General features: G+C 37.8%; 1 protein-coding gene across 1 annotated transcript in view; it reads left to right on the plus strand.

Moving 5' to 3' along the window:
• DCC (DCC netrin 1 receptor) overlaps positions 1-21,722 on the plus strand; it is a gene marked incomplete at both ends in the record, with an annotated part of 936,944 nt that overhangs the window by 464,350 nt on the left and 450,872 nt on the right. Inside the window, 2 exons of the mRNA XM_081097320.1 lie at positions 7,632-7,782; positions 9,288-9,424. Coding sequence (XP_080953446.1) covers positions 7,632-7,782; positions 9,288-9,424 — 288 coding nt within the window. The remainder of the gene's footprint in view (positions 1-7,631; positions 7,783-9,287; positions 9,425-21,722) is intronic.

Raw genomic sequence — 21,722 nt, forward strand, 5'->3', positions numbered from 1 at the left:
AAAACTATTATATTATGCTATAAAGTAGGTATTTTAGCTTTTCATGGATCTAAGTTGGATAAGATGGTTTTGTGAAGCCCACGTTTCCTATATGTTACATAGATTTACTCCAGATGGCATGAAGGGGTCAGCAGTTGGACTGTTATAATTCATGAAATCAGTTCACATTAAGTCATTCTTGATCAATTAATGAATATTTAAAATTCGCAATTTGAACTATTAGTAGAGGTTGTTAAAATCATGGAGTCTCACACCAGACTCAGTACAAATCTTAGTTTTAAAACTTGCTACTAATGCAATTTAGGGCAAGTAGTTTAATCTAAGTCTTTATCTTGTAAAATATAGATAATAGTATACATTTTATAGGATGGTTATGCAATCTTAATTTAATAGGCCAAGTACAATGCCTGGAATTAAGTCCTCGGTAGCTATTATAATTACTTTGGCATTCTAGAAATTCCAGTCTTAAAGAATTTGATTCTTGCCCTAACTGGTTTGGCTCAGTGGATAGAGCATCAACCTGCGGACTGAAAGGTCCCAGGTTCGATTCCCGTCAAGGGCATGTACCTTGGTTGCGGGCACATCCCCACTAGGGAGTGTGCAGGAGGCAGCTGATCGATGTTTCTCTCTCATTGATGTTTCTAACTCTCTATCCTTCTCCCTTCCTCTCTGTAAAAAATCAATAAAATATATTTTTTTAAAAAGAATTTGATTCTCCTGTCAAGATTATTTCTCTGATAATGAATTACCTGATTTTGATTCTAGATCTCTAAGTATTCATTTATCTACTGGTAGTTACTTATGCTATTTATCGATAGTACTAATTTAGGCATTTCCCTTTTACATCTCTTAGAAGTCAGAGTCTCCTGAAACTACTTCTTCTCTAGTAACTCACTGTTACATGATTTCCACCTTCACTTTCCATCAGTATCATTTCTTTTGCTATATAAAATACCGCTAGACGCCTGGCTTGAAAATAGGCGTAAGAAGATAAATTCAAGGCTTCTGGTATTTGAACTTTATTAGTCATTACCAATTCATCTAATCCTCTAAAACTGTTAAGTTTCTTTATCTGTTAACCAGCCTCACTACCAAGGATCTCATTTATTGTTTTATTCCACAATCATCCCCAAATCCATCTTCATGGTCCCAGTGTTTAAGAGTTCAAGTTTGCTAGACAAACTCTAGATACTGAAAACCAGAAGGCCATGCTGACACATAACAACTAAAGATCAAAACATAGTACCATCAGATATGAGATGGTACTACATTTAGATTAACTTTAAAACAATAGTTTTAACTTGATTTATGTTGTCACAAAAGCACACCCAAAGAAGATAGGATACCTTTTATCGCATACAATTGACCACACGTAAGCTAACCAAGTTCCATGTGACAGTGTGTCCTTGCTCCTCCCAGATGATAACTTAGCTTGCCCTTTGGTAACCAGGGCCTGGCACAGCGCAGAAGCCGATGGATAATCATGCCATGTGGGAATTCGTTATGGTAGGTCAGGTCTTTTAACTGGCATGAGATAACCAGTGTTTCATATGACATTGATGAAACAATCTAATATGTTAGTAAACATAAGCTGGCTTACATGGATAAATAGACAATTTCTGTTTAGTGTTTGAATTAAAAAAAATAAGTCTTCAAATAGACTTTCCAGTGCTATTTTGGGGGACATCAACAATGTCCAGGGTTCCAAGTTGAAAGTACTTGAACTACTGGGGGACCTGTATATTTTTCTTGCATGGCTATAATTCTAATGTCCCTAGTGATCTCTCCCTCACCACCTCATTAGGTTTTCTATTTCATCCTTCTTGACTGACGTTAGATATTGATTATACTATCTTCTCTTAATTCCCATTCTCTGAAGGTCACAAGCATAAACAATATACCTGAAATTGTCCTCCACCTGTAGGAATGAAGATTTCTTAGAAAGAAAGGAGAGAGCTTGTCTTTCCCCCAGAACCTATTGAAGTTGGCATATGGTCAGCTCCGCATTTACTAGACATGTGACGAGGGGGTGACTGAAGGGTCAGGCAGTCCGCCCTGACTTACACAGAGGCTTTCTCTGAAGGCACGTAGAAGCCAAACCTATACCCAGTGAATGCAGAGGTCACAGATGAATGAGCGAGCCTGTGCACCTTCCTCCTCTGGTCTTGTTTTACCTCAATTTATTCCTGGAACATAAAAAAACATAAACAAAAAAACACTGTGTCATGATATACAGGCATACCTTTATTGATTCTTTATATAAAAAAGGGAGTTAGAATAAAAAATCTACTTTTCTGGAATGTTTTAAATGTAATTTTACACATTTGTATAAATTATGAAGATTTCTGGGTTCTCTAAATTAATTTTGACACATCACAATAGCAACATTTGTTTTCTGGGATTCAACTGTCAGCTGTAAAATTTAGAAACAAAAATCTATAAATGAAAAAATCACTTCCTTCAGGCCTGCTGCTGACAGACTCAAAATGTGCCTGTGAGACAGAAGGGATTTGGCCATATGCCAGTGATAAAAATAGATGCTCTCCTTTCTTCCTCCAAACTCTAACTACAATTAGCAGTATGTGTGTGTATGCATGTGTGCGTGTGTGCATGCGCGAGCACATGGAAAAAGAAAGAGGAAATATGAACAGATGTAGTAGTATGTACAGACAAGGAATGTCATGTTTAGTTCTGAATTGGTGTAAATGAGGAAGGAAAGTAACAGAATCATAGATGATGAATAACAGCTCCTGGGAAATAGCTCCCTTTTCCCTCTCTGTTCAGAGCTCCTTGGCTTTTGGCCACATGGAGATTTCTGTTTGGTGTTAAATAAATTTTGATTCCAGTGATTAGGCAGGTCTTAATGAAAGACACTCTAAACAGAATTAGGGGAGTTTCATGGAATGTTTCACTCGGAGCACACAGCACAGTCCGAGAACACTGCAATGCAGGAAGGATCACAACAAAACAAGTCATAATCTTTTTGCTGTTGGAGGGTCTTGCCTTCAATTTGTAAAAAATCCAACACCTCAGGTAATGTATGCTACGTAGCATCCACTTGTGTGTGAAGACACATAGCACCTGCTGAATTTCCTAAAAGAAAACTCAATGTGGCTGCTAAGAAGCCAGAAGGTGAGCAAGCAGTAAGTTAGCTTGAAATCCAGGAAACTCTGTCTGCGAAGTTAAATTAATTTGTAACTCTTAGGCCTGGGAAGAAATCGAAGAGAATACCCCATTGGAGTGGGCAGTATCCTTTCATTTCCAATCAGAAAACAAAAAGCGTTTGCATTAGGAAAGCATATGAATCAAAAGCAAGTACTGGTTATTTTAAGGAAGACAGTTATTAAGCTGTGCAAACCAGTATTATGTTCTTGCTGACACAGATGCCAACAGTCCATAATTAAATTTCTCTCTGCCTCAGTTATTCTTTAGACTCAGCCATGTAAGTTTAGTAATGCTGATTTAGGGACACGGCCCCATTAAAAGAAAGTCACTGTCATCGCAGGGTGTGCCTGCATTCCACACCTACTGTCTCAGAATATTATAGTACCTTTCACTCTAACATATACCCCAGCTTGGATCATTTATACAGTCATCCTGTTCTCTTCCTATGAGGGAAGACAAAAATGTGTGGCCCCAAGGCATTTGGGAAACCCTGTGAAATCAAGGAGCCAGCTATATAGCCTCACAGACTCAATGAACTTGGCCAGTGTAATGTCCAATGGAAACTAGTTTTCAGGGATAAAAATGCCTCTAAACAGAACATGCTCTCTCTGCCTTCATGGTGTGCCTTCCTGGGGCCTCCTTAGGACATGGGCCCTGAAGACAGTGAATTTTTATTTCTGAGTATGATGTGAAGCGTGGGTAAATGTGCCAGGTAATCTGACCTAAGATGTTTCTTACCTTTTAATAATCTATTGCTCAAAGACAGGGCTTGGAAATACTTAAGTTTTGTATGGCCTAAATGAAAAATAATGATGTTGTTGTTGATTTTGATGAGAAGGAGGAAGAGGAAGAAGGGAAGGAGGATGAAGTAAATTTAGTTTATCAATTTCTACTTGAAACATGTAAAACTAGCCCCACATTGAAAGGAAATGGGTTTCGTGAGTGTCTCCGAAGAAGAGCTAATTTGTTGAGACGTGTCTACATCAGTTCTCAGTGTGTGGTCCTGTGGCATTTCTTGAGAGGATTTCAGATCTCTGAGGTGAAACTTATTTTCAAGATAATATTTTGTGTGTTTTTTTTCCTCTATGTTGACTTAAGAATGTCTTTGATGAAGCAGTAAAATTTATTATATTAATATCTCCATCCTTAAAAACACATCTTTTTAATAGTCTGCATATCAAAACATGAAGGATGTGAAGATACAATGGTTTTTGAGGGATAAACACTTTTGTGGACATTTGAGTTTCAAGCTGAATTAGCTGCCTTATTCCCCCACGGACACCATTTTTACTTGAGAGGACAATCAACAGAAAAACTGGAGCTATGCAGACTAGGGTATTAGTTACACATTTTCTCAAAAATGAATGAAGTGGGCCAGTCAGTTCAAGGAAAATAGTATTAGGTGCCAAGGATGAATTCAAGTTTTTAGGCTAAATTAGAAATTTGGAAAACTTGTGTCCTCTCCTAGGAACTTGACACCTTCACAACATTTTGAGGGCTTTTGATGGGATTGGTGGTGATGGTAGCAGATGAGGTTTTGTGGTAGTGTATGATGCAGTGTTTCAACATTTGGAAGATCTGTCTAACTCAGTTTACCATTCCAAATTACTATTGATTGATGTGCCAAAATCATGCATGGGTAAAAGATGTTTTCAAAGTGCAAGAGAGACCAATGGGTTTTTATATAGTATAGCATAGAATGGTTATCAATATGGTGCCAGATTCCACACAAAAGCACACTTTCAAGAAATTAGGTATTGAGTTTTGGTTTAGAGTTAAAGGATAAAAATTACCATTACCTGAAAACACTATTAAAATATACTTCTCTTTCCCCATGCATATCTGTTTGAAGTCAGTTATTTTCGTGTAATTCAACCAAATCAACATATCAGGTCAAAGTGCAGGAAGTAACGCAAAAATCTAGTTACTAGTATTTCCTATTAAACCACTCATTAAATATTTTCAAAAGTGCAGGGTAGGGCAAAAGTAGGTTTATAGTTGTTCATGTGGAAAATAATACAATAATTAATAGATATTGTAAAGATAAACTCTGTGTTTTGTGTACACCCAGCTAGGAACCTACTTTTGTGCCACCCTGTGTAAAGTACTACCACTCTTCTCACTAATATTTTTTGTTTTGGAAAATAGAGGGTTTTAAAAATTTATTATTGATTTTAGAGAGAGAGGACAGGAGAGAGAGAAAGAGAAATATCAGTGTGAGAGAGAAATATTGATCTGTTATCTACAGGTTTCTGCTCCCCACCAGGACTCAAACCTACAACCTTTTTGGTATATAGGATGATGCTCCAACCAACTGAGCCCCCTGGCCGGAACAAGGGTGTTGTTGTTGTTTTTTAATCTTATTTTTGGCAATGGGTAAATACATATTTAATAAATAAATATTAAAAATATCTCATTTTTTTCATTTTGAATATGGCAAATATGTGTAGGTATAACCTGCATAAGCAAAAAAGTTTGGAGTCCTCAATCAATTTTAAGAGTACACATGGTTACTGAGATCAAATAGTTTGAGATCTACTTTCACACCATTATTCATTTTCCTACTCATTGCAGATCAGTTTTCTCTAATTCAGATAACAGACTAAGCTGAAGTGGGCCAAATATTCCATTTAATGAGTTAGAAAGAAAGAAAGAAACTTTCAGGCCTCTTGAGGCCTTGACTCCAGAATTCAGAGTGTAATTCCCACCACCATCTATTGGTCAAAGCAAGATTCAGGGCGAGACCAGATCTAAATCATGAGACAGACCTTTGATTCTGGAATGGAGCACTCGAACAATTTGTGATTCTAGTTAATCTATCACCGTGTTGTGAATCATATGAACTTTTTCCTATTGAAAACATTTCTATTAGCTTTTTTTTCCTTAAAACTTTCATAGTTTATTAGATAAGAGAAATATCTTTGGAGAAGTGAAACCAAATTTCTCTGCCCAAAGGTAACATTTTCTTCTGACACCACACACAAGAATAAACACAAAATGTATAAAAGGCTTAAATGTTAGACGTGAAACCATAAAAATCTTAAAAGAAAACAGGCAGTCAAATCTCAGACATTTCTAGTAGCAATATTTTTTCTGATATTCCTCCTTGGACAAGGAAAACAAAAGAAAAAATAAACAAACCGGACTCCATCAAACTAAAAAGGTTTTGCACAGTTAGGGAAACCATCAACTGAATAAAAAGACAACCCACTGAATGGGAGACCATATCCGCCAATTATACATCTGATAAGGAGTGAATACCCAAGATTTATAAAGCACTTATGTAGTAGAAGGTGCAGTGGGTGAAGTGGAAGGGTGCAGGAGCACTTTATTGATTTAGAGTCTCAGTCTCTGTAAAGTTGTTAAAAATTAAAAATAAACACAAGGCTTAGAAAGAACCAAACATCTATATATATAAAACCCTAAGAGACTGAATGACTGGTCAACTGGTTGCTGTGATGTGCACTGACCACCAGGGGGCAAATGCTCAGCACAGGAGCTGCCCCCAGTGGTCAGTGCGCTCCCACAGCCAACCTCCTGTGGCTGGCCAACCTTCAGCAGTCCCTCCCCCTGGTCAGCCTCCCGCCCCGCCGCCTCCGCCCCCCTTGCAATTGGCCCTGATCACTGGCCAGGATGAGGGACCCTACCTGTGCATGATTTCGTGCACCAGGCCTCTAGTATTATTATGAAAAACAAACTTTCGTGTAACTTCCTTTGAGAAGACAGCAGATATTTTCTCATACCTTCTATATTCTAATTCTCTGCACCTGTGTGTTATTTAACATAATTCTAACATGTTTGCTTATCCTATTTCCCAATCCACAAAAGCAATAAACAAAGCAGAAGGAAGTGGAAGAGATATTAGAGGCAGGCAAACTGCATCTATGGAAAGTTTGGAGCCATACATTTAGAACAGTCACTGATAATATTGTCTTGTTCTCTAATAATGACAAAGCAACAAGGCCTGTGGCCCAGAGGAGTGCCTTGTAGTCTCACGATTTTTCCTTTGCCTTATACCATGAGGTCATCAACAGCTAAGAGTATTTTAATATCATAATTCTAGAAACTAAGGGCAGAAAAACCCTTTTAGGAATTCATTTCATAAGTTTTATTGGCATCTGTCCATTGTTCGGTCCTTCATTTCCATCACGGTATCTTGCTAGGAACAAAAATGATTGAGCTACATTATTTACCTTTGCAATGTTTTTCATAAAATATGTGATCCTGTGGCCCAGCCGGCAAGCGTCAACCTATGAACCAGGAGGTCATGGTTTGATTCCAGGACACGTGCCCTGGTTGAGGGCTTGATCCCCAGTGTGGGGTGTGCAGGAGGCAGCCAATCAATGACTCTCTCATCATTGATGTTTCTATCTCTCTCTCTCTCTCTCACTCTCCCTTTCTCTCTGAAATAAATAACAATATGTTTGTTTGTTTTTTAAATGTGACCCTGTGTTTTTCCTCCACAGACCCAGGATTGCATAGGCAGCTTTATTTCCTGCAAAGACCCTCCAATGTGGTAGCCATCGAAGGAAAGGACGCTGTCCTGGAGTGCTGTGTATCTGGCTACCCTCCCCCGAGCTTCACCTGGTTACGAGGAGAGGAAGTTGTCCAGCTCCGGTATTGTAACTTTAGGACTTCTGTGAAGTATATGCTACTGTTTATCTTGCTCTAGCTTGATATAGATGCCTACAAATATTAGGGTCTTTTTTAAAGAAAAATACATTTTATTGATTTTTTACAGAGAGGAAGGGAGAGGGATAGAGAGTTAGAAATATCAAGAGACAAACATCTATCAGCTGCCTCCTGCACACCCTCTCTTGGGGATGTGCCTGCAACCAAGGTACATGCCCTTGACCAGAATAGAACCTGGGACCCCTCAGTCTGCAGGCTGATGCTCTATCCACTGAGCCAAACCAGTTAGGGCAGGGTCTTTGATAATAATTGAATATTTTTCCACATTCCTTGACATACAGTATCTGAAAGACATTTACCCACTTAGATAAAGGGCAAGGAATAGTCAAAATTCATGAGATCAATTCTAAAAGGAAATTTTTAAAGCCAGGTTGTCATTAAGATAATTCTCCCCCAAGAGTCATCAGCAAAGATACTTGGAAGGTCTCATCCTAACGAAGCATATAGAGAGTGAAATATTTCTTAAGAAACCAACATTTCTTGAATTAAAAATATTACATTCAAATATAGTAGGTTTCTGTAACTTTTCTTAGCTCCAATGATCTCTCTCACTCTCTTCTCTACAGTGAATATTTCAGATAAGGCAGGAAAAGGAGTTGGCCAGGTTTGAATCATTGGACATTAATATTAAGGCATAGTTAGAAAATAAACTCTTAAATAGAATGGAACACTTAGTCTGAAACATTTTGATTGAATGGTTTCACTTAAGAAATTAATTTCATTGATTTTGAGGTTTGGCATGCTCCTTTTCAACACATTTATTTTTTATGGTTTGATAGATGCAGAGACAATAAGTTAATCTGTAAATGTCATTTACTTTAAATCCTATATAAAGGAAGGCTAATATGCAAATTGTCTCTCAACCAGGAGTTCGAAAAGGGGGGTGGGCTGGTCGGCCAACCTCCTGTGGGCCCTCCCCCCGGCTGGCCACGTCCTCTATTGCCCCCACCCAACCCCAATCGCAGCAGGCTGGTCGGACCCCACCCGTGCATGGATTCATGCACTGGGCCTCTAGTATTTAGTAAATGGTATGGTGTGAAAGGCCCTTGTACAAAGGCTGCTAAGTAGGATGGAGACCACAGGACATTGACCTCCGTGGTGGGGAACAACTTCTCAGGACCTTGCAGCTTTCAAATCCAAAATGAAAGAACCGGCCCAGATTATCTATACATTCTTCGCAGCACTAACATTAGTGCCAAGTTTAATCTACTTCAGTTCTTCAGTCACTGCACACAGCCTTCCAACGGGAATGGTTTTCCTTGAAGGAATTTCTCACCAATAACTGGCATACCATCATGCCCCTATGATACAGAATTTCTTTTCAGCTTTATAATTTGAATTTTCGTGGAGTTCATGTAAACCTTTGAGTACCTTGTTGATAGATGGGTTTGTTCGTTAACGCTCTAATTTCATATGCTTATGTCTTACAGGTCCAAAAAGTATTCACTATTGGGTGGAAGCAACTTGCTTATCTCCAATGTGACAGATGATGACAGTGGAACTTACACCTGCATTGTCACATATAAAAACGAGAATATCAGTGCTTCTGCAGAGCTTACCGTCTTGGGTAAGTTAATGGCTTGAAATGAGTTTACATGGTAATCTTCAAAATATATCACCATGACGCTTCAACTGCTTATTGCCGAATTGCTTCCTATTTTTTTTTAGTGGAAAATTGCCCTCTCAATACTCCACTTGCAGCCTTGCTCTGCTTTGATTAATTGCATAGGGGTTAAATGCAGTGTCTGAATACTTGCTCATTGATTAAAATCCAGATTCATCACACTGTAGTCTTTTTATTTCAGTGATACAACTGAAAACTACCAAAATTATTATTTAACAAATGTGTTAAAGAAATAAATGTGATATTCCAAAATACATTACCTGGAGAAAATAAATGAAGTGAATGAGATAAATTGCATGACAAATATGAACCTCAATAGAAAAGTCAGTTGTCATTTGAGATGACAGGGTATCTGAGAGTAAGTTCAGATGTGTTGCTGAAATTGCTTTGTTAGGATGGAAGGACTGTAGATGTTTTCTTGCAAGTGAATCGTAAAAATCAAATACATCTAAAGAAAACTTACATGGCAAGAATCCAATTTAAAGAAATTTTAGGACCACAGATGGGTTCATATTATTCCAAGAAGAAGGGTCACTGGCTATCATTGCAAATTAATAATTCTTATGTATGGTAGGTACTCAAATGGGATGCATATTTTATCTCTACTCCAGATTGTTTTTATGCCAGTTTCTTTGAATTATGTAGTTTGGAGAAAGTACATTAACATTTGCATTTCAGTTGATTTTTCCTGTAACAACAAAAAATTGTCTACCAGTCTTCGAATTAGTTTTCCTCTGGAGTAAATCTTCTTACCTTTTAAAGAGCCCAGGAAAAATCATAGGCCCTTGAAAATTTATTCAGTAAAAAGGAAAAGATTTGATACACTGATTATATCTGCTAGCACATATCATAATATCATTATGCTATCCATTCTGCTTTGTGAGCTTAAAGTTTATTTTTAAAATGTTTTAATCTGTATTTAGGGTAATAATGCATATGATGGATGAGGCAATGGACTTGTTTATTCCTTGATCAAACCATAAATATTAAACTAAGAATAGGCAAAGGACTTTCATTCTTCGGTTTTGGAGGTAATGTTATTCTAACTTAAATGTCATCTGTCTTTAAAATGACAACAATTTCATTTATTCTTATACCAGAGGTTTGGTGCATGAAATTCATGCAAGGGGCTCAGCCCTCGCAGCCCTGGCTTCAACCGGAGGTCATCCAGTCTAATTAGCATGTTATGCCTTTATTATTATAGATGGAAGTTTTTGGTGAAGCAAAAAATTTTATATTTGTAACACCAAAGTACAGTAACATAGAATGGCTACCATAGAAATTATCTTGTAAGGTGTATTACAGATCATAAGGCAAATACAGTTATGGGATGCAATACAATTCATAATGATCATAGGTAAGCCTCTAATTGCAAATGCATGAAGTCAAATTATATATCAAATGAGTGCACAGTATTTAAATATGTAATGCCTCATTGGTATCTAAGACAAATATGTAAATTCTGATTTCGGAGACTACAGAATTAGCCTAGAAATATCTGCACACATGTTGACATTCATGCACATTCCTCTGTGTGTTCCTGTGCATGTTTGTGTCCTTCAGTTCTTTATTATTGAGAATTATCTTGTTTCTAAGTTTAACTTAACAAAAACAGACACTAAGATGATGATTTTTATAAGTATATCTTTGTTATTTATTTGCTTATAACTTAAAGAAAAGTATAGCAGAAACAGTTATACTCTCACTAACTAGCAGTGTAAGAATTTGCCTGTCGTCCAGGCCAGCCTGGCTCAGTGGTTGAGCATCAGTCTATGAACCAAGAGATCATGATTCGATTCCTGGTCAGGACACATGCCTGGGTTGCAGGCTCAATCCCCAGTGTAGGACGTGCAGGATGCAGCTGATGAATGATTCTCTCTCATCATTGATATTTCTATCTCTCTCTCTCCCTCTCTCTTTCTCTCTGAAATTGATAAAAGTATATTTTAAAAAAGAATTTGCCTGTCATCATGAGTACATTCTTTCCTAGCCCCCAATATTTGCTTATTTAAAATTTTTATAAAATTAAGTCTTCTTTTTCTAGTTTGCATCTCTATTAAATTCAGGTTTCTTTTTATAGTTTTAATGTCATTTTTTCACCTTTTTACTTTTATGGAAATAGTCATCTTCGTTTTGTTGATTTGTAGGCACTCTTTCCATAGGAAGAATAGTAACTATGCTATGTATGCTCCATGTGTGTATTTTTGTCATTTTTTTAAATTTAAAAAATAATTATATTTTATATATGGTACCAAGTCTTTTTTTTTTTTTTAATGGCTGCTGGTTTTGTGGGCTTTAGACCTACATTTTTGTTCTAATTGGATCACCTTATTTCCAAAAATCTAGATGGGATTATGCATTGAATGTGTAAATTATAAGCAGTACTAATTTCTAAAAATAGGTGGAACTGTGTTTATATCTTGGGTGTTTTGGGCGTGGGTGTTTTTTTTTTGGGGGGGGGGTTTGAATCTTCCTAATAACTGGGTATACATTTTAAAGATTTCCCTACAACTCTCGTATAATTTATAACTATTGTAGAAGGCATAATTTAATTCAGGAGTTGGTTATAATGCTGTTTTAACTGTTCTACTCATGCTTTAAAATAAGTATCAGTATAATAAAATATTTGATATATTCTTTGACTATTCTGATATAAAGTTCATCTTGCAGGGCTGAATTTATTTGGAAAATAGAACTTAATAATCTTTTAAGTGGAAGATGAAAAACAACAAGAAATAACCATTTATGTTAATAATTATGACCTATTGGAATATCCATCAATATGTTATTGGTGAACAAGTTTTGAGTACATGCACCACATAGGTTTTGGGAAGGCTAACAAAGGTTTGAAGTCTGGCTTAAATGGGATTTTAGTATCACCACAAATGTATACAATCAGTTGCTCTAATGCCTTATGACTAAGATTTTTTCATAATGTAAACTTGGAATCAGTGAAGATACGAGGAGTTGATAGTCTCTATTCTCATAAAAGACAGAGAATAAAGCCTCCAGGGGGGTAGGGGGTGGGGGGGGGGTAGAAGGAGAGGGTCCTGGAGAAGATGCAGAGCCAGGTTCTCTGATATGGTTCTAGCTTCTGTTTCATTTGAATCACTACTTCCTTAATGAGCTACAGAGCAGTAGTCTGTCCATTTTTATTTGTAAAAAGTCCACTTTATGACTGAAGAATTATAATTACCATTTCTGAAAATATATTCATTTTTCCCTATATCTACTCACCTCCATCATCATGCAAACATTCATACGCACAGCGAGATTTGCCACTGCCTTAGGTCTAGATTGATCCTTGTCTGAATCGATGCATACATGCATGCGTTAAAAATGTATTTGATCTTTAACCAATAAAGTGCCCAACCTTGGATAATTCCTGTGCACTGTTCATGTACACACACACAAGAAGGTAGGTGGAAAGGCCACTTTTCAGTAGAAGCCATTAGGTCTGACATCCATGAGAAAATGAAAACATTTTTGAACTTTCCAGAAAGGGTTCTAGAATTTATTTTAAAGAGGTCCGCAGCAATTTATTCAATACACTATTGAAAGTTTACCTTTGGCCCTAGCCAGTTTTGCTCAGTGAATAGAGCATTGGCCTGTGGACTGAAGGGTCCTGGGTTAGATTCTGGTGAGGGGCAATGCCCAGGTTGTGGGCTCCATCCCCAGTAGTGGGTATGCAGGAGGCAGCAGATCGATGATTCTCTCTCATCTCAATGATTCTCTCTCATCATTGATGTTTTTATTTTCCCCTCTCCCTTCCTCTCTGAAATCAATAAAAATAAAAAAATAAAGGAAAAAAAGTTTATCTTTGTGTGTAGTTTTCCTCAATGATTTTCCTCATCAACTTTCTAGAAAAATGTTGGCTCTGATTGGCACAAACTGGTCAGTAGGAGACAAATAAGTCTGATGGGTCAGAACTTTGAACATAATTAAAGACTTGAAGCCACATCTAAGAGTTCCCCATATGCTTCATGGCGTAAGGGGCCTAATCACGTCACATGGTGGTTGAGTTTATGTTTCCCAAGTAAACATCTTTTCTAGGAAGTCCTTTGGGGAAGGTGTTCCTCCTGCAGGAACTTCTCCTTAAGAAAGCAGCTCCCATGGGTCCCCTCTCTGAATGCCTGTGTTCAGGAGGCCTCTCCCCATTGACTTGAGCATGTCCACCTTAGACAGGTATGTTCTTTAAGCCTGAAGGTTGTGTCTTTAGAATAGTACATGTTATCTACATTCATATACACAATTCACATATATTTTCTATTTTTAAGACAATGTATCTTCAAAATTGATTCCCATAGTCTCTTAAATGCATATCATTATCTCTACCCATCATTAATGTACTGATTCTGAAAATGTAACTATAATAGACCAAGCTATTCAGAAAGTTTTCGGAACATTATCTTAAAAGGGAGTTAAGAAGACAGCATATGAAGATACATGGGAGAAGTATAAACTGTTAAAAACTATCATTTTGTAATGTAGTGGGATGGAAAAGTCCACGTTAGTAACTCACTTTATTTTGAAAATGCTTTTGAATAATAAAAAGGATGGCTGAGTATGTAGTGAATTATCAATTACAGTTCCGGTCCCAGATACACAACTGAAACTCAGCATTAGTAGTAAAGCTGCGACCAGCGGGTGAGTGAATGCCTCTGTATGCTCTGCTAAGTACTCTGTGGACACAGAAAGGCCCATATGACACAGATCCAAGCCTCATTAGGAAAAAAGACAGGAAGTGGGCAATTAGTAAAAAAACCCGCCCTAACTGGTTTGGCTCAGTGGATAGAGCGTCGGCCTGCGGACTCAAGGGTTCCAGGTTCGATTCTGGTTCAAGGGCATGTACCTTGGTTGCGGGCACATCCCCAGTAGGGGTGTGCAGGAGGCAGACGATCTATGTTTCTCTCTCATCGATGTTTCTAACTCTTAATCCCTCTCCCTGCCTCTCTGTAAAAAAAACAATAAAATATATTTATTTTAAAAAAAAAACACAACCCAAAAAACAGTTGGGGGAAGAAGGAGTTCAGGGCCCTGGAGAAAGAGTTCAACAAAGATGAGAGAATGGGAGTTGGGGTTGGTTGGAGGGGCAAGGAAGAACTTTCAGGGCAGGAGGAGTAATTGGGCAAAGGTTTGCAGATAAGCAAGGGATGGGGGAGGGGAAGTGATTGATGTGACTGAAAATCTTGGTAGGAAGAGTTTCTGATGGTGGCTGAAAAGTGGCATAGATCCTGAATGTGTCCCTAATGTGTTTAGATTTTTATCTTTTTAAAAATATATCTTTATTGATTTCAGAGAAAAAGGGAGAGTGAGAGATAGAAAATTCAATGCATGTCCCCTCCTGGGAATCGAGCCTACAACTGGGCATGTGCCCTAACTGGGAATTGAACCTTGACCTCCTGGTTCATAGGTCCATACTCAACCATTGAGCCCCACTGCCTGGACTAAATTTTTATCTTAAAGACAATGGGAAGACACAGGAAAGTTTTTGAGTAGTGCCTTATTAGCAGTTTCATCTTGGCTAGTTGTCTCTTTAATCCTCTTTTTCTTTTATAGAGAATGATAATTATTTCTTCATAGGATTTGATGTCTGCTTGGGTGCCAGAATTTGGAGAGAAGTATTTCAGAATAGCAGGCACAGATTTGGGTGTCCCGGACATAAAGAACCATAAGATGCTCTTCTAGCCCTCACAAGAAACCTAAAGCATAGTTGAAGTGCCACCTATTAAAACACCTCATGCTCTCTCTTTGTCCCAAGTTTTCCACAACTGATCCTCACATGATTCTCATGATCATGGAGACATCATATAATGATGTCCTCGTGATGCACAGATTTTTCTTTGGCAGCAATCTAGGAACAGACAAAAATGGCAGTTTGTGGCACATATAGGATATCCATATTTGTGAAACATTTTGTATTTTTTACTTTCCTCTGTGCTTCTGCAGCCTGCTATTCATGATTTCTTCCCAACTAGATGATAAGAAACTTAAAAACAGATGCCATTCATGGCTTGTTTATCTTGACCACTCAAATCCCTGGTGTGTTCTCTGTCTCATCTGAGATTTAAACTTAAGAAATACCATTGTATGTACCTCATGCCTAAGTTACCTAGCTTTCTATCAAAATATGTTACAAGCTCTTCATCGAAACTCATGGTTTTTTCATAGACGGAGTTGTTTCTCCCCAAATTGACATGTTGAAGCCCTAATCACCAATTTGACTGTCATTGGAGGTAGGACCTTTAAGGAGGTAATTAAGGCTAAATGTCATAAGAGTGGGGCACTGATCCAATAGAAATGGTTTCTTCACAAGATGAGGAAGAGGCATCATAGCACTCTATCTCTCAGAGCGCACACACAGAAAACAGGACAGGTGAGGACACAGAGAGGACATGGTCTGCAAGCCCAGGAGAGAGTTGTCCCACCAGAAACCAACTCTGCCAGACCACGATCTTAACCTCCTTCAGGACTTTAAACAGGAAGTTTATGTTGTCTGAGACACCCAGAACCAGGGAGTTTCTTATGGGGGTTCAAGCAGACTAATGTAACCACAGAAAGAATATGTGTTCTATGCATTATATTGTTAAAACGATTTTTGAGCCCTACCTGGTTTGGCTCAGTGGATAGAGCATTGGCCTGCTGAGTGAACACGGGTCCTAGGTTTGATTCCAGTCAAGAGCATATGCCCAGATTGTGTGTCCGATCCCCAGTGGGGGGGTTGCAGGAGGCAGCCTATCAATGATTCTCTCTCATCATTGATGTTTCTATGTCTCTCTTTCTCTATCTTCTTCTCTGAAATCAATAAAAATATATTTTTTTAAAAGATTCTTCATTGGTTTTATAGAGACATGAGCTACAATGGAGAAGCATATCAGTAATATTTATTACATATCGTTAGTACTGACAATCTTAAATTCCTGGCAGTTGGAAAAATAATGTTCTCCTTAAACAATGAATCAAAAATTATTGGTTTATAAATGAGGTTCTGTGTAGTTATAAGATTATAAATTTAATGTTCCCCTGTCTTAGCTTTTCTTCAGTATCACCCTTTCTTGGTAGTTTTTGAGTAACAGGTACTGCTCACATTTTAGATCCTATCATCTTAAATATGTCCCAATTTAATAGTAAATATGTCATTAGCTATTAGGAAATTAAGTTTCTTTTCTTAATCAATTCTTAGATAAGTTTAATTTACTACAACAAGCTTGTTGAAGTAAATATTCATGCCCCATTAACTCTCAGATGTGTCTAGTAATGAAAGAAAACATGATAATTAAACATTGATGTGATTTTGTATTTTTATATATGTTTTAGTTTTAATAATTTTTACTGAAATATATGATATTAGTTGCTAACTTCTGAGCATATGTAATTGGCCAAGTAGTGAACTGACCCATCCATTTGGAGAGAAAGTGGTACATCCACTTCCCATCAAGGTGTTCAATGGCCTCCTTTATAAATGTGCTGGGAGATCACCTATGCTGGGTGTTAGGCTCATTCTTAGTCAGAAATGGAAACGAGCTATCATAAAACATATTCATTAAGGTCATATTTATCCCTCTATTCTAATGTGCAACTCTTCATTTGAATGGAGCTCTCCTGAATTTACAACATCACTGCTTCAGATTTAATAGCAGTCCTTAAATTTCATGTCTATCTGTAATTGGCCTTTATTACCAGTGACCCCCCTCACCCATCACATTTAATGATCATATTCATAAAAGTAGTGCCTTAGGTACGTTTATATTGATTATACTTCATGAGGTAATTGCCAAATGGATCTTATTGAAATTAGTTTAGAATTTTTTCATGACCTAAATGTAGGGTACAAGTGCTTAACCTAAGGCAGAATTAAATTTTAAAAATTCAAAACTATTAGCTGTTGCTTCTTATCTCTGTGTTGCTTTCTTATTGTAGTTAAACCAGGAGCCCAGTGCACAAATTTGTGCACCTTGAAAGGAACTGTGGGCTGTGAGGCTTCGGTGGGCACAGGGGCAGGTCTCCGCCCATTCTCTGTGCCCCCACCTGGCCCCTCCCGCTGTGGCCCCCTGTCCCGTCTGCTGGCAGCCCTACTCCCGCTGCCATTCCCATGTGCTGATGGCACCAGCCCTGCTCGCACCCGCTGACAGTGCAGAGTGATTGGGGTTGGCACCAGCAGTTCGTGTGAGCAGGGCCAATGCTGTCAGCGGGTGCGAGCACTGGGCAGACCGCAGCACGTGGGAGCAAAGAATTTTCAGTAACCACCAGTGGCTCACCCCGATGACAGCAACCAGCGCCCCGCCTTGGTCTGGCGCCCCCACTCACCTGCTCTACCATCCTGCTGTGGCCAATGCCCACCATGTTCTGTGCATGCCCCCTGGTGGTCAGCACACATCATAGCGACTGATTGGTTGTTCGGTTCTGCCTTTCGGTCTATTTGCATATTGGCCTTTTATGATATAGGATTCCTCATCTGGGATTATAGCTTTCATAAGAGTATGCCAAAGTTCTATCCAAAATAATGTTCAGAAGATTCTGTTGAATACATATGTTTTATATGCAGTTTAATATATTTGAAGGCCTACTATGTGGAGCTCTACTCCCCCCCCCCCCTTCTCTTGGAGAAGACAATTTGAGCAGTGTTTTGCATTTATCCTTGAGATGGTTATGAATCTATTTTTTCTTTCTTGGATAGACAAGGAAGGAAGTAGAGGCCCCAGAGGGAAAGGCAAAGACTATGCACTAACTCAGAGCATTAAAAGGCAATCTAAGGCCATGATTTTAATTAGCCCTCACAATCTCAGCAAGGTGAATGGACCATCTGTGGTACAGAAGGAGAGAAACTGCTGAGAGTGGTCAAAGGGCATTTCATGCCAAAGTTGTCCTCAGGTACAAGAACTACGCACTATCCCAGAAGGAGTTTGAATCTGTAATAGGACCAAACTCAATTAGACAGAAGTGTTTTAATTAAAGTTGGCAGGAGTTAGTGTCAGTTGTACTTGCTAATTCTCAAGGACTAGAGAGCAAAGTATGACATTTCCTTATTTACATTTTAAGCATTTTTCTGTTTTATTATTTCATATGTGAAGGTATAATCATTTTGCTATTTTTACATAGCAAGGTATGTATTCATCTGCAGTATAGCATCGTATATATGAGCAGGAAATAACTGATAGTCATACACTGGAAACTCATACCATATAAGCAAGGCTCCTACCACCACTTGATGGTAGTGTCCCTAAGAGCAAAAAAACACCAGCTTGAAAACATATCTTAAAATAGTGAACTCTGTTAAAGCATTTGAAGTTTCTATCTGTACATTTGTAAATCATTTATTCACTCATTCAACAAATATGTACTGAAAATGCAGTAATTTTGTTGCCTGAATCTTTGTGGGAAAAAACAACTTTATTGAGATATCATTTACTGTGATTTGCATACTGTAATTTTGCATTTGAAATACATGTTTTACTGTTTTTCAGTATAATCACAGATGTGTGCAACTCTATTCAACACAGCCAATTTTAGGACAATTTCACACCTCAGAGCGTAACCCTGTACCCTTTAGCTATTACCCTTATACCCTCCTGTTCTCCCTCCTCCCCTGCCTAACCCAACACCCCCAGCAAACACCAATCAACTTTCTTTCTCTGTAGATTCCCTTTTCTGGGCATTTCATGTGAATGAAATCATGGAATATGTTCCATTTTGTGACTTATCTCTCTTTAACTTAGCATACTTTTGTCAAGGTTCATCCTTGTAGTATTTCATTCCTTCTTATGGCCAAATAATATTCCATTGTATAAATATACCATGTCTTATGTATTCACTCATTAGTTGAAAATTAGGATTATCTTCACCTTTTGCCTCTTGTGACTAATTCTTTATAATCATTTGTGTACAATTTTTTATGTGGACCTGTATTTTCATTTCTCTTGGGTATATACTTAGAATTGGAATTGATCAATCATGTGGTAACTATCTTTAAACATTTGAGGACCTACCAGTTTTCTATGCTGACAATACCATTTTCCATGGTATGAGTAGAGTATGAGTATTTCTATTTCTCCACATCATCATCGACACTTGTTATTAACTAACTTTATTTTATTATATCCAGTCTAATGAATGAGAGGTGGCATCTCATTGTGGGTTTGATTGGGATGACTAATGATGTTGATTCTTTCTCATGGGTTTATTCGCTATTTATATATTTTTGTTGAAGAAGTATCTATGTAGATCCTTTGCCCATTTCCAGTTGGGTTATTTGTCCTTTTATTATTGAGTTGTAATGACTTTTTATGGGCATATGTGTTTGGGGTGAGGTATACCACTTTCCTAGGAACAGGCTACATGAAATGTCACATGAAGAAACTGCTGAAGGCAACATGAAGTCATTGGCTACCTGGGAGAGAATGTTCGAGTTCAAAAAGACTTTTTTCATGCTTTGTTTTCTTAAGCTGACACTGTGTCATGTGTGCGCACTGCTCTTCAATCATTAGGTCTGACACTATGGGCACCCATGAGGTAACCCTTTCTCTGTCCCGCACTTCCACAATTTCTCGTTAGTTCTACTATTAACACTTAACACATTGGTAAGGCAGTTTCCATAGAAATTCGTACGGTCAGTTGTAATCACATATACATGAAATTGGTTTCTCCAGGGAAGGGGTTGTATCTGAGTTATTTTCACGTCTTTAGTAACCTGCATACTAGTTGGCATGAATTAAACATTTAAGAAATATGTAAAAAAATGCAGATTTTTCTCTCTCAGAATTAAGTTTTCATCCTGAATGTTGAATTTTAGTATGTGAAGAAATTTGTCATTTATTTCATCCTTCTTGTGACAAAAAAAATCTTTGTGCACAATGCTCAGATTTAAGCCTTCTTTCTCATTTTATCAATATTCTGGTGATTCAGAAAAGCTGTTTTTATGCATGAAGTTTTAACTGCACTACAATTAAGATGCGGCATCATGTGCTAAATTTTAATAGAGATATTTTGCTAGATATTCCTTGTGAAACATATTTTGGGTACAAGTTCGGTATGAACACAGTGGGCAAAATTAAAAGTGGAGCAACCACACAATCTCATCAAGATGAAGGATAAACCTTTTTGTTTACCAACATTCCCAAGACGGTGTTTTTGTTGCTAGGTATTCCTAAGATAATAAACAAACAAACAAGACAAACAACACAAAAATTTGCTGTGGTTCCTTCAACTTGGGAAATATTGGCTCAAACAGAGTTAAACAGGTACATACGACAGGACTTTCCAGAATCTCAAACAGGCTAATAATGTTAGGGGAATGCTGTATGCAATTACAAAGGTGGAAGAGGTAAAACTTATTTTCCTTCTGACCCAGTGTCATCTATCTGGAGACTGAAAGAGTGCTTCAGGTGAAGAATCTCCTGGTACCATCAGTGCAGCTTCACCGATTTGGCTTATATGTATTTGCAATGTACTATATACATTTCTATGGAAACTGCCTACCCCACTAAATGGGATTTCTACCACAGTTAATGGGTGTAGTTGATATTTTATTCTTGCAGTTCGGACCCATTACACATTCTGCAAGAAGCAACATGATTCCATTTTAATCACAGCCCAGCGCTTCCCTCCTGCTGAGAAAAATAAATGTGATATTTGTGAGTTTGCATCCACTGCATCTTTAGAGGACCAGCAAAGAAAATAATTAGCCCGTGATTAAATCATATAATTCAATTTTCCCCTGCATATGTTCTTACTGACAAAATAGTTCATGAATTCAACTGCCGAATGCTCAGTAATAACACTTTATCACCGATTTATCGTGCATGAAAACAAAAGAAAATTTAAATGAGCTGGGGGATTGTGGTGTGTGAGTGTGTGAGAGAGTGTGTGATTCTTAAAGGATGGTTAATCAGATGGAAGTGGTGGTTGTGCAAGTAACATTGTATTTCTCCATTGGCATGTTAATTTAGCTTGCAAAATACCTCTGAAATTAAGATTCACCAGGTCATTATGTATATATATTCAGGAAGGCAGCGTGAAAAGAGGAACATTTTCCTTGTTTGACTTTTAAAACAATAATAAAATACTAATAAGTGAAATTCTGGCCTCTGAAGAAGATAGCCATGTTCTCCTCACCATCCTTCACTCTTCCATGGAAAGAGAGAAGCAGGGTCGTTCTCAGTTCTCACTTCCACAGCAAACTGATTGGTGTTCTTCACTGAGGCTTGATTCTTTATGGACACTGCATGCTCATCAGCATCTCCCT

Source organism: Myotis nattereri, assembly GCF_964212035.1.
Source record: "Myotis nattereri genome assembly, chromosome: 8".
Taxonomy (NCBI): Eukaryota; Metazoa; Chordata; class Mammalia; order Chiroptera; family Vespertilionidae; genus Myotis; species Myotis nattereri.